Here is a 14,729-nt window from a genome sequence, read left to right on the forward strand (position 1 = left end):
CCATTCTGTTTGTGTTTGTTTCTTTATAGTTTCCTCTATCTGTTTTCTTATTTTTTCTGCCTCTTCCGTCCTGTAGGGGTTGTTCAAACCTGTCCCTCTGATTTCTTCTCTATCTTCCTCCATTTTTCTCTTCTTTACTAACTCTTTAGCTACTCCTGGCATTAACTTTCCTTCTTCTTCTCTTCTTTCCTTCCCTTTTGTAAAACGATTGTTGGTATTTATGTTATTTCGTTGTAAATTTTCATTCTGATAGTATCTTGGTGCTCTTCCTGCAACATACGAGTAAGATTCTGCTGGAGTTGGGTATTCTTCGGTACTCCTCAACACGTCGAATTGGTTTTCAGTTGGAAATATGTAAGTATGCTTCGCTTCTTGGTAAGTCATTCCATTTTTGGCCATCGTCGCTTGGATATTACTTTCCTTTTTCCAACGAGGACAAGTTTTGTCTGTCGTTCTATGGTCGTTGCTTTCACAGTAGAAACATTTCACTGTTTTACAGGTTGTGTCAACAGGATGTTCTTCTGCACAGCTTGCGCATTTTCCAGTCTTTGATTTGCAGTTTTTTGATACATGGTTGTATCTCAGACACTTGTAGCATATTACCGGTTTTCTGATGTAGGGCTGTACTCTGAAAATAACAGAAAAAATGTTTATATCAGTAGGTAGAACATTACTCCTAAACACCACTCCTATTTTGTACGTCGGTTCCTTTTTCTTCTCGATGAAACGGTGTAATCTAAAAATAGAATCAATTTCCACTCGGCTTCTGATATTCATTTTGATGTCTTGTTCATCCATATCGGGTGGGATCCCTGAAATCACCCCAGTGACAGTCACAAACTGCTTCGGAACGTACGCTTTGTATCCCTGTAGCTGCAAATTTTGACTACTAGCTAGTCTGTTGGCATCCTTCCAATTCCCGACATAAACTGTGACTTTCTGTCTCCCAGTTTTACAGATGTCTTCTATGGATTTGTCAAATCCATTCTGGTGCAGCATGGCTCCTACTTTCAAACGGTTAATGGTTCTTCTTTTTTCAATATCCGTATTTTCTACCATCACTCTAAAAGGACGACTATCTCCGGATTTATACTGGTAGTTTACGAATACCCGCGTCGGTTCTTTTCTGGTTCTGGATTCTGTATCCGTGGTTTCCATTTGATCCACATCCTTATCCATGTTTCCTGACCCGTTTTGAAGGTTAGGTACACTTGTAGATTGTGATGCTGCTCCATCAGGAGCAGCATCCGCCACACTCATTTTCGCTTTCTTAGCAGGAATTCACTTCCAATTCGTGAGCAATAATTGTTATCACACTTCAATGAACCGATCACGTAAAAATCACACCATACAATTTATAAATTAACGCGAAACAGATTAAAATTTTGATTCTTTTCGTCAAAATATTAAAAAAGCCGTAAACAAAACACAACTCCACCGTGCAAATTCCAATTCAGTTTTTTTGTTGTCTTTGTTGTTGCTTTGATCAGCTGGTTGGTGAGTTACCGTGTCAAAACAATTCATCCGGTAACTCACTGTTATGCTTTTTCTTGTACTAGGGTTGTTCACTTTTTTATCTTTTACAATTATTGAAAATAATTAATGGAAATTTCACACACACACATAAACTATAGGTTTGGTCACAAACATTCCGGCCACCTTGAAATGGCACGGACATTTCAACACTTGCTTCGGTATCATTGGGGAGCCTTCATCGGTTTCCTTCGTCTTCGACTACGTGGACCAACAGGACGCATCATGGCACCAGGGGAAGCAGGAGGAGCGATTGGAACTGGGCGGTACGAACACCATCTGGAGCTTTGTTTTCTGTGGAACAAAGAGGATCCCAGTAGACCAACAAACATACAAATAAAGGATTGGAACCGCAATCACCTGGTGCTTATGGTTGTCATACAGGAGCTAACTTAGAGTGTAGCTCTACTCATATAAGCTGCGACCACCGGCTACTGCTTTCAATCAGCCGGTGCTAGGAGTATTCGATGGGAGGGGATGTCCACCACACGAAGCCGGAAATGATGAAAGGCGACCTCACTCGGAGCGTTGATTTCTGCGGAGCAAGAAGGAACCCAGTAGCCCAACAAACAAAACATGGGGATATTGGAAATGCAATCACCTGATTCTCAAAATTGATATACAGGAGCTAACTTAGAGTGTAGCTCTACTCATTCAGGCTGCAACCGGCGACTACTGGTTCTGGGAGGTCCGCAATATACAGGCGGAGACGACGACAAGTGGTTCTGGGAAGCAAAAGGGAACCAAGTAGACCAACAAACAACGTTTAAAAATATTGGAACCGCAATCACCTGATCCATGAAATTTCGTACAGGAGCTGTCTTAGAGTGCAGCTCTACTCATTGGTTGTTTTCAGGAACTGCGGTGACCGGTTCTCCAACGGGCTGCTCATCAGCTGGATTGGGTTCGGGTTGTTCTGGTACGGGTAACAGAGCAAGTTTGTTGACACACCTAGAAACGACATCTCGCTTCGCAGTGCGTAAGGTGACCACTCGTACGACGCCGTCTTTCCCAGGATGAACGGCTGTGATGATCCCTAGTGGCCATTGGGCTGGCGGAAGCAGATCGTCTTGGATGATCACCATTTGGTTGGGCTGGATTACAGTTGATGGTCTACGGTGCTTGGTGGCTCGGGCTTGAAGCTGCTGCAGATATTCTGGGTACCATCTACGCCAGATTCGTTGGAACCGTTTCTGCGTGAGCTTCCAATGCGACAGTTGATTGTCCGGAACAGTTGCGACGTCTTCTTCGGGTGGAGATCGCAGGCTTTCACCGACAAGGAAATGTCCAGGTGTCAGGGCTTCTAACTCGTCGGATTCGGTTGGCATCGGAATCAAGGGTCTGGAGTTCAGACACATCTCCACCTCGGCTAGTAACGTCGTCATGTCTTCGTAGGAAATGTTGGAGTGGCCTATTTCTCTCAATAGATGGTGCTTCGCTGATTTCACTGCTGCTTCCCATAGACCTCCGAAATGGGGCGATCGAGGTGGTATGAAATGCCACGCAACTCCAGATTCTGCACACCAATCCAGGATGTTCTTGCGTCCTCCGTGTTCGGTTTTCAGCATCTGGTAAATTCTGTGCAACTCGTTGTTTGCACCTCGGAACGCAGTGCCATTGTCGCTGTGGATCTCGTGGGGAAAGTTTCGGCGGGCAGAAAATCGGCGAAGAGCAGCGATGAAGGCCGGCGTGGAGAGATCAGACACCAACTCGATGTGAACGGCACGTGTGGTAAAGCAAACGAAGATGCAAACGTATGCCTTCGTTGGGCCTCGGTTACGGACGAGAGACTTGATGTAAACTGGTCCGCAATAGTCCACACCAGAAACGGCAAATGGTCTTCGGGGCGCAACACGGGACGTAGGCAAATCTGCGATACTTTGCTGGATCATCTTTGGTCTGCATCGGAAACATTTGTGGCACTCATGGAATGTGCGGCGCACTAGATTGCGTCCACCAATGATCCAGTACTTTTGACGGATCGTGGCGAGCATTAGTTGTGGGCCGGCGTGAAGTAAATTCCCATGATAATACTTCGCCAACAGTTTTGAAAGTGGGTGTTTCGCGAGCAGAACAACTTGATGTTTCGTAGCTTCCGGAACGGTTGCGTTGGCCAGAACTCCTCTAATCCGAATGATTCCATCTGATTCTAGTTTTGTACGGATGTACTTCAACTGCGATGAAGACGGAAGACGACCGGACGATGCTAGAGTGGCTAACTCTTCAGGAAAACACTGTTTCTGGGCAAGACGACACAGTGTCAAATCTGCTTCTTGCAGATCGGCGGTGGTAAGCGCTTGGAATGGGTCAATTTTCGTCTTCCGTGCAGCTGCTTTCAACAAGCGGAAGTATCGCATGCAGTGAGCGATGGAGCGCCTGAGTTTTTGGTAACTGGAGTACATTCCGAAGATACGATCTACAAACTCGTCATCCTTCACGACAGCTGGAAGCGCGGCAACTGGAACTCTCATTTCACTCGTCGAACTGGTTTGGCAGGCTGACAACTCGGTTCGTGGCCACTGCGAAGGCGGTAACTGGAGCCATGGAGATCCAGTCCACCAAAGCGGATGATTGACGAGCTCAGGCGGACTTATTCCACGGGACAGAACATCGGCTGGATTCGATTCTCCGCGAACATGCATCCACAAATCTACATCGGTCGAATTCTGGATCTTAGACACTCGGTTGGCCACAAATGTCTTCCAGCGATTGGGCGGTGATTGTAGCCACTGAAGAACCGTCGAGGAATCAGTCCAGAAGAACATTTCGGCAGGCAACTTGAGAGCACGGTTGACCTTCTCCGATAGGCTGACAGACAGAACGGCTCCACAAAGTTCCAAACGGGCAATGCTATGGTGGCTCTTCAGCGGGGCGACCTTCGACTTCGATGTCAGCAATACGACACGGACGACTCCATCACATTCCGACCGAATGTAGCAGCAGCTGCCGTAGGCCTTCTCCGACGCGTCCGAAAAGAAATGCAACTGAAAGGATGTGGCATTGGCGGAAGATACGTATCGAGGAACTTGGATCGTGGCGATGGTATCCAGCGTGCTATGGAACTCCTTCCAATCGGCCTGGTACGACGCTGGTAGTGGGCGATCCCACTCGAAAGATTCTCCGTTTTCTGTTCGAAGTCCCCACAAACGCTGCATGAACAATTTGGCGACGGTAATAATCGGTCCAACCAAACCAAGTGGATCGAAGATCTGGGCGATGTACGACATAATCTTGCGCTTTGTGAGTACTGGAGCTGGCAGGGGCAATTGGACTCGAAATCGTAGAACGTCAGACCTTGTTTCCCAAACAAGTCCGAGCGTAGAGACAGCCTGATCGTCCTGCAGGCTGTGGATTGCGGATACGGCTAAATCTTCGGGAGGAATACCTCGAAGCGCTTCAGGAACATTGGATGCCCATTTCTTGAGTGGTAAACCGGCAGAAGCAGCTAGAGCGGATGCTTCTCGGCGGAGTTGAACGGCGGATTCGACATCTTCGGCACCAGTCAAACAGTCGTCAACATAGAAGTCGTTCTTGAAAACTGGGGCGGCAACAGGAAAACGACTGACTTCATCCTCAGCGAGGCGTTGTAACGTACGAGTGGCCAAAAATGGTGCAGAAGCGAAACCGTACGTAACAGTCTGCAGCTCAAACGTTGCGAGAGGCTCTTCGGGACTTTGGCGCCAGAGAATTCGTTGGTACGTACAGTCGTCTAGGTGCAGTTGTATTTGGCGGTACATCTTTTCAATGTCGGCTACGAGTGCGATTGGGTGGGTTCGGAAGCGCATAATGATCGACAGTAGATCGTCCTGGATAGTAGGTCCCACCAACTGCATATCGTTGATGGAGTAGCCGGTTGATGTCTTGCACGAAGCGTCAAAAACAACACGGACCTTGGTGCTTGTGCTTGACTCCTTGAAGACTGGATGATGTGGTAGATAGCAGTGGGGGACAGAGTCGTCTACTGGATCAGTCAACTTGATCATGTGGCCCAAACGTTCGTAGTCGGCCATGAAACAAACGTAGGCTTCTCGAGTGGCAGGATCTCGCTTAAGTCTCCTCTCTAGACTTTCGAAGCGGCGCTCGGCGATGGATCTTGATTCACCAACACGTACCAGGGGGTCACTAGTGAGTGGCAATCTAACTACGAAACGACCGGACGAATCGCGAGTGGTGGTAGCACTGAACACTTCTTCACACTTTATTTCTTCAGCTGACAGAGCTTGGGACGGCAACAGAGATTCGAGTTCCCAGAACCTTTCGATGGATTGTTCTAGGTCTCGATCGATGGTCGTAAGATGGCATAACCGGGGTGTTACGGAGGAATTTATCGGAGCCGATCCGGATACAGCCCATCCAAAAACAGTCTCCACTAAAGTCGGCATCTCATTGCCGAGGGAAATCTTGCTGCCGCCGTGAAGTTCATGGTACACTTCTCCGCCAACGATGAGGTCAATGTCCGCAGGAATGAAAAAATGTGGATCAGCCAGGTCAACGTCGGGAATTTTCCAAGCAGCAACATCAATTCTCACTGTCGGTAGGCAAACTGTTGGCCTTTTGAGGATAAGGAAATCTAGCTTCGTGGCGTACTTTGTTACGGTTGAGCGAATCTTCGCTGTTAACTGGCGCTTGATCTGCTTGGATGATTCACCAATCCCTGAAACGGCAATGTCAACGGTAGAACGGCGGAGATCGAGAGTGTTGGCCAACTTCTTCGTCATGAAGCTGCACATGCTAGCGGAATCAAGCAGCGCGCGCGCCGGAATTTCCTTCCCTGTACTGTCAACCACCAAAAGCATCACCGTTTCTAGCAAAACTGTACTGTTCGTTGCCTGAACAGTCATACAAACTTGTTGGCTCGAAGTTGATGGTTGCGGATCTGCATCTGGAGGAGCGGTACTCCACTGCGGAGCAGGGAGTGGCGGATTCGATAAAGGCGATGTTGGTTTCGGTAGTGAATTGAAGGTGGTGGTCTTGATTGCATCGTGGAGGAGAGAATGATGCTTTCCATTGCAGAAACGGCAAGTGTGTCTAGAGGAACAGGATCGTGATAAATGGCCAGAATTGAAACAATTCCAACACAAACGATGGGATGTGACAACTTGACGACGGTTGTTGGGAGAGAAACTGGCAAATTTCCTACAGCGAAACAGGTGGTGTCGTTCGGAACATACTACGCACACGGGTAAATCGGGTTTTGGATCAGACGCAACAGGGTTGGCCACTAATCGGAACGCCTTCTTCGGTTGGGATCCCGTCATCCTCGCTGGAATCGTTTGCAGGTTGCGCTGTTCTTCTGAGACGATCGTCTTCAGCATCATTGCTCGAGAGTACAGAAAGTCGATCAGCTCTTGATACGTGATGTCTCTCAAATCACTTGTTTTCTCCTCCCAGGCTCGAAGTGTCGTTGGATCCAGCTTGTAGCACAGTAGATTCACTAGCGGAGTATCCCAGTAACCTACCGGCTCACCCAGTTTAGCCATGGCCTTCACATGGCGATCAAAGTCATCCGTCAACGTATGAAGATCCTTTGAAGACTCTTTCCTTAAAGGCTGGATGTCGTACATTGCCCTGAAGAGCTGTCGTTTCAGGTACCGCTGGTTATCATACCGCTTCATCAACGCGTCCCAAGTTATAAGATAGTTGTCAGCCTCAACGTTCACGGACTCGAAAGGTTTCTTGGCTTCGCCTTCCAAACTCTGAAGCAGGTACTGCAGCTTTGCAACCGCTGGAACATCTGGGTTCGAGTGCACCATGGACTTGAACGTGTCTCGGAACGACAACCATCGCGAAAAATCACCATCGAACCTCGGCAAATCTATTTTGGGCAGGCGTAGGTGAAACATAGCTGTGCTGGCTGGAACAGTCGGCTCGATTGATGTAGAACTGCTCAACCTTTCCGGGATGTTGTTCAACAGGAATGCCTTCACCTCACAAAACCTTTCCTCGATGGTCGATCTCTCAGCCAAACGCATTTCAAGCCGATCCGGTCCATCCCACTTCTCGATGACGGTTTGCGTTTTCTGGAACTGGTCGTAGATCCGATCAACTAGATCTTGTCGAACTTGAAGGCGCCCAACATCTCGATCCACGTTGAATTCCCTCGTAAATCTTTCAACATCCGATAGATTTGTCAGAATGGCCTTCCGACGAACGATGGCATCCTCCACTCTTTCGTCTGACTTGGTTTTCGGCATGTTGAAATTCACTGACACTTGCTACCACCACTGTACGATAACGAAAACACAGCACAAAAAACACAAACGAAATCCTTCCCGAACCGATGTACTGGTTTTTAACACGACGGCGGAAGTGTAAACCAATCGTACGATTAAATCCTTCCCGTCGCGGATCTACACTTCTACACGACGAAGAATGATACAAATCGTACGATTTTATCCTTCCCGTCGCGGTGTATCAATCTTTGATTCGAGACGGAACCGAGAATTGTGTGTTCAAATCGACGAAAAAATCCTTCCCGACGCGACACACAATTCTTTCGCGAAGACTGCCACCCACTCACACCCAATCGCATATAATTTTATTTTATCCAATATAGCCAATATAAGCCTCAGGTGCAAAAGGACTGAATTCGCCAGAAAATTCTAAGTCCAAAACTTAATTGCCAAAAATTAATCAATTTTGTCTTTCCAATTTTTGCTGACCGGTGTACAGCATCAGCATAGCAGCCGATCGAAATTAACAGCTGTGGTCGGCTTTGTGTTGTTGGCTTGGCTTCACTTTTTTTTGTGCGCTTTTTTGGTTGCTCGAACAATGCGCAGCAATAAAAGAAGCAATCAAAATGGCTCAATTTGATGCAGCCAGCGCGTCGAGTAAAGAAAATGGTGTACTCACCGCTACCTTCCGTTTGGGGAATTCCTCCGATCCGGCCGAAGGACCAATGTTGAGGATTCAGGGGGTAGTTTACCGCTTGTGTTCGAATCGGAGGGTTTACTTTCCGTTGCTCTGCCAACGGGACGGAAAAGTAGCACCAAGAACGGGGGACGATCAATTTCATCCACTCCACCAGCAGTGGTTTCGTTGCTTGCTGCTTCTCTGCTAACAGGTCGGGAGTCGGACAATTTCGCTGCACTGAATTAGTCCGCACACTACACACAGCACTAATTTCGCTGTTCCGGGTTTCGGATGTGCTTTAGAACACAAAAGACGACCGATTTACAACAAATAAAACACCACTTTATTCTACTATTACTCGACCGACAAAACAAACAACACGGAGACGATGTTGCTGCCACGAGAATTTATTTTAACTGATTTATGTTGTCTTTGTTGTTGCTTTGATCAGCTGGTTGGTGAGTTACCGTGTCAAAACAATTCATCCGGTAACTCACTGTTATGCTTTTTCTTGTACTAGGGTTGTTCACTTTTTTATCTTTTACAATTATTGAAAATAATTAATGGAAATTTCACACACACACATAAACTATAGGTTTGGTCACAAACACTTTTTTCTAACGTTTTATACGATGATTATTGGCGACATAGATGAACGTATATCTTTTGATATACCTACCAAATTGTTGGCTGGGCATTGCTTCTCTCGAAGAGCGTCGTATCGAGCTAAAACAAACATTTATTTTTGATGTTTTAACTAATCGTGTTGACTCTGCTTACGTATTGGAACGCGTCAATCTTTACATATCAACGAGGACACTACGACAACGACAGCTCCTCTGGATACCTTTTCACCGTACTGCATATGGCCGAAACCATCCCATAGATAAATGTTGTGAACGTTTCAACTCAGTGTACCATCTTTTTAATTTCGATATGTGTAAACGTAGATTTAAATTAGGAATAAGTAGTATGTCTTAGTTTTAAATTAGTCTGTATGGTATTCCAACCAAAGATGAACTAGAATAAAAAAAAAATCCAATGATTTCATTCTATATTTTGATCGTCCTTAGTAAACGTACGAAACCCTAGACAGAACAATATTTGGTACTTCAACCTCGGTTTGTCCTCAAAGCAACAGTAGAACCATTCCATTAGAACAGGTGGGGGTGTTTCCAGGTGATGAGCGATGGAAGCATAATCGATCCGATATATTTGATTTTGATTTAATTGCAGAGTAAGATTACATATTGTAAGGAGGATAATCTGTAAGAGAAATTTAAATTCATTGTTTGCTTAGGGCTGTCCCAACGGTAGGTGCAAAACACGGTTTTCGACCACGCTAAAACATTTCGGCTGGCACCGGTGGCGTATATTGCTGTTTTAGCACAGTTATCGATTTCAAAATTCCCAACAGTTATACGCCTTTGTTCCAAATTCATGCAAATTTGGAACAGGATTTCAAATTATACGACAGACCGATTTAGTTCACGGTGAGAAAATTTTAGCCAACAATGATTTCTTTCACACATGTTTGAGTAACATTGGGTGTGATAATAGTTTCTTTTTGAGATATTATTTGAATTTTTTTTTCGCTTCAACCAGCCTATACGTAACATAAATTGAGAATAGATGTTAATAAAAACCATATCAAGTATAAATAATAGATGTCACATTATTCTCGATTTAATATAATTAAATTTAAAAGCTTTTCGGGCTCGACGAATTAGTGTATCCAGCCAGCTTTCTAAAATTTGAAAAAAAAAATATACGAAAAGATAATTTTCATACTTTTTTTAAGTAGTCAAAATGTCTAGCGGTCTTCGGGAAAGTTAATCTTCAATTTGATCATTATTTTCAAAATATCGACAATGTTTTATAGTTTTCCCAAACAAGTGAATATTGTATAATGATTTTTCACCTATTTTCAAAAGGTATTTCGATAACAAGAGCTAAATAAAATAATCTTACGAAATATAAAACTAGCTGAACGAATTTTTATCAACCAATGACATTTATTATTTTACAAATAATTGACCTCAATGGATGTTTTCATCATTTTCATGAATAAAGTTGTTGCGCTTTTGAATTTACTGAATAATTATTCGAAAAACAGCGAAATAAAGCGTACCCCTCTGTAATTTTACAAAATAAGAGATTTCATAAAAAAATATTTTCGATATTGAATTATTTCTTTTCATATAACGACATTACATTTCCCTTATATTCCAGCATTTGAAAAATTACTGAATTTTAAATATTGTTCTTCAACCATAAATGACGGTAATTGTTAAATAAATTATCATATTTAATGCGAATCATATTTCATTATTCCATTATTTCATAGTAAAAATGGCGTTTAATTCAGGAATGCCTATCGAATTTAAAGAAAGCAATTATAAAAAAATAAAGCAATATATTCTGATAGATTTCTTTTATAAAACCAAACGAACTGCTCACGGAACGTTATTAGAGTAAATTATCTCAAAATCAACTTATTTCAGCTGACAGTGTAACAAAACAGCAAAACTGTCAACAGAGAAACGAAGAAAAAAAAACAAAATATCTACAATCCGAAGTTGCTGTTTCCGTTTTCTGAGACTCGAAACCCGGAATATTCAGATACCCACCTCAGAGATGTTTAGCACAGGTAAATATTGATAATATATTATATATGTAGATATTCAAAAAGTTAACTGATTACATTTTTGTTTCTGCTTCGCTGAAGGCTTCCAGTCCGCTACTGTTCGGTGCCGGAAAACGCTGATGGACAATCTCAAATCGGCTGAGTTAAAATGTTCAATTGGAACATTCCACTCCCTGCGACAAAGCAGTTACTCGAACAGGTGCCGCATGTAAGTAAGAACGAGTTCCGGATCTCATCAATCCTCAGCAGTAGTACGGTCAATACACGCCGAGGCAGCTTCCAAACACAAGTATGCTGAACCGGATATGATTGAAATCAGCCAAGAATGTCAATAGACTTTGATTGCATCATAAGTGAATAATATTTCGTATTGCAAATAAAATTTATTGAGAAATACGAAATTTATAATAGAAATTAGTATTTATTTTTTAGTGATGTCAGTTTTAATTTAGTTTATATTCTTAGGAATCTTATTTCACTTATAATGGTTGTAAAATCTATTATTTTTCTGTTACTGGAACGTTTTATAAATATTACATTCTAGGGAGTTCCAGGATGTTATCGATAATAAAAAGAATCATGTTAAATCAATATTCTTAAACCATTTATTTGAGTCATTCACAATTGAGGATGTGATTGCTAGCTGGTGTCCAATCGCAGCATCGAGAGATTTTTTTAAAAGTTACATGTACAAAGCGGGGAGTTCCATCAAGAAGGCCTTAAGGGGGGGGTAGGGTCTAACGGGTATAAAAAAACACCATTTTCACGATTTTTTTCTAGAGCTATCGTTCTAACAAATGTATTCAAATTTTTTGCATTATACAAAGCATTGTTAAAAGAACATTTAGTAATTTTTTCGTAGAAAAATATTGAAAAATGAGCCGGTGACGGAGCATTTTCGAGGATGCCTTTTAGAAAACAGGATTTGCGGTGGACACTGTATCTCAGCACAGAATCATCTGAATTCAAAAAATCGGAGCAAAATATTTTTTATAGATGTTTTTCTGGACCCCAACGTTTTTATTTAACTTAAAAATATTTTTATGAAATTTTTGTGACTGTTTGAAGTAAAAACTACGATTTTTCACTTAAAAATCCGCCATTTTTCACCTATAAAATCTCCCCAAAGTAAAAAAATCAAAAAATAAAAACGTTGGGGTCTGGTATTTTATATGTAGAAACTATGTTCCAAATTTGAAAAGAATCGGATAAGTAGTTTTCAAATGACGATGTCCACGGACTTTAAAAATGTGCTTTCGAGAAAAACGCGTTTGAAGTTTCTGCTCTTGCTTTCTTGCAGTATTAGATAGGAGGGGATAAAGGCCTATAACTTCTACAGTTTTGCTTCAATTGACTTGAAAATTTGACACAACATTCTTGAAATGTTTTACAATAAGAAAATAAAAAAATAAAAAAAATCGATTTTTTGAAAGTGTTAGACCCTACCCCCCCCTTAACGAATCATTTGCGCGACCTTTTCATGGCGATTTGATTTACTCACTCAGCATCACCAAATCTGTGGTCTCAGCTCAATAGTCCGCTGCTGGTCGGGACCGAAAAACAAAATGTGCTTGTGGAAACACTCGAATCGACTGGTGGACACAGTTTGAATGTTCAAATTCATTCCCTGCGACGAAGCAACCATTGATGCAGTTCTTGGAACCGGAGTTACTTCCAAGAAATAATGAAGAACGTCTATTAGCATTTTACTAGAATTTGGTTGTCAAGTTTTTCCCCGAAAAACGGCTCCCCAAAATTTGTCCAGAATGGTTTATCTCCTCTGTCGTAGGCTCACTCTTGCAGCGTACTTTTGATGGTAATTGAATAAACTGCTCCCACCGAAATTGAGGTAAAGATTTTGTTCGCTGCTATTGTTTGTAAACACAGTTTCTTGTTTACCTTTTGATCGGTGGAAATGTCATTCTTCGGGTGTTTTTTGAAGGTTTTCAAAAGGTTTCAATCATGGTTTTGAACATGGCAGTGAGTAATTATTAAAGTACGTGTGGAAGCAAAGTTGATTTTGTTTTGGTTGGAGGCTATTGACGGTTGATTTTGCTGGATTTCCAAAATTATCTTTTTGATTGCGGTAAGTGTTTGTTTAATGATTTTGTGGTGTGTTTCATTTGTTTTTTTTTTGATAATTTTCAGACTATTGATAAATTCTCGGTTTGTGGAAAGACTATTCTTCCGGTAAGTTTTCCGAAAATTGTGAGAAATCAACTGCTCAGCGCATCCTTCAACGTTCCGTGTTTTTGGGGTGTGAAACAAAACTTAAAAACAAATTCCAATGATATCAAATTGGACATAATCTGGACCTACAAAATTACGTTCATACAACACAAATAATGTTTGAGCGATATTAAAGCTATCATCTGCATCGAATTTGACACGGTTTAGGAAGATAGTGTTCCGTATCTAGTGCTCTTAAATTTTTACAGTTCAGGTGAAGAGGATGAATTAGTTGAATTTATGTAAAACTTCTACATCTGTGTCACGTTATTTTAACATCATTTAATATGTTTCCTTAATAACTTTGGGTTGATTCTCGGGTAATTTTATTTTCTATTTTATTACCAGGTTATTGAATATGGCAGATTGGTTTAAAAAAATTATAAACGAAGCTCATCTTTTTGCTACGAGCATGCGCGACGAAGAAGAAGAAGTGGTTACGGCAGAATTAGTAGAGATGTTAACTGAGCCTGCTTTGAGTAACAAAGGGTCTCGCCCAGGAAGAAGACCAAATGTTGAAAGGAATTTTGCGATGGCGAATGAAAAATTTTATATTGATTACTTTGCTGAAAATCCAACTTACGACAGCAAAACTTTCTTACGACGATTTCGTATGCCAAAAGGAATGTATTTGGACGTTTCTGCAGCACTTGAGAAAAAATACGTTTATTTCCGTCAGAGGTCTGATGCAACTGGAAAATTGGGTCTTTCAAATATGCAAAAATGTATTGCAGCGTTGCGTATGCTTGCATACGGATCATCTGCTGACTCTCTTGACGAAAATATTCGAGTTGGAGAGTCAACAAGCCTGGAGACGTTAAGGAAATTCTGCGAGGGGATAGTAGAAATTTTTTCCGAAGAATTCCTCAGATCGCCGAATAATGGTGAGATACTTAAGCTTCGAAATCAAAACAGTGCACGAGGATTCCCAGGTATGCTAGCTAGCGTGGATTGCATGCACTGGCGATGGAAGAATTGCCCTTCTGGTTGGAAAGGTCAGTTCCAAGGAAAAGAGCACAAACCAACCGTTATTCTTGAAGCATGTGCATCCAAAGACTGCTATGTGTGGCATTGTTTTTTTGGATGCCCAGGCACAAATAATGACCTGAACGTGCTAAACCGATCTACACTCATTGATAAAATAGTTAAAGTAAGATTAAATCAGCCGTTATCTATGTTATGTAATGCTTACTTAAATTATTTCCGTTCTAGCATAATTTTTTGGGAGGACCATTCAAGCTAGAAAACCATGAATACCCAAGAGGATATTTACTTGCTGATGGGATATATCCTGATTGGCCAATTTTTATGAAAACATTGTCGAGTCCTCAATCCGAAAAACAAAAAAACTTTTCGAAAAAGCAGGAAGCTGCTCGAAAGGACGTCGAACGATGTTTCGGCATTATACAAGGAACGTGGCAAATTCTACAACTTCCATTTAGGCTTTTTGATAAGCATACAATGGAAA

General features: G+C 42.2%; 2 protein-coding genes across 2 annotated transcripts in view; both read right to left on the reverse strand.

Annotated features, from left to right (window-relative positions):
• LOC129740062 (high affinity copper uptake protein 1) overlaps positions 1 to 14,729 on the reverse strand; it is a 409,058-nt gene that overhangs the window by 172,442 nt on the left and 221,887 nt on the right. The window lies entirely within an intron of this gene.
• LOC129758558 (uncharacterized) lies at positions 2,373 to 7,727 on the reverse strand. The gene has a single exon (XM_055756085.1). It carries the CDS (start codon positions 7,725 to 7,727, stop codon positions 2,373 to 2,375), a length of 5,355 nt encoding a protein of 1,784 aa, XP_055612060.1.

Source organism: Uranotaenia lowii, chromosome 1 (genome assembly GCF_029784155.1).
Source record: "Uranotaenia lowii strain MFRU-FL chromosome 1, ASM2978415v1, whole genome shotgun sequence".
Lineage (NCBI taxonomy): Eukaryota > Metazoa > Arthropoda > Insecta > Diptera > Culicidae > Uranotaenia > Uranotaenia lowii.

What these genes read in the sequence shown, in the direction of transcription:
- LOC129758558 (XM_055756085.1), bottom strand. Translation starts at nt 7,727, where the DNA reads ATGCCGAAAACCAAGTCAGACGAAAGAGTGGAGGATGCCATCGTTCGT.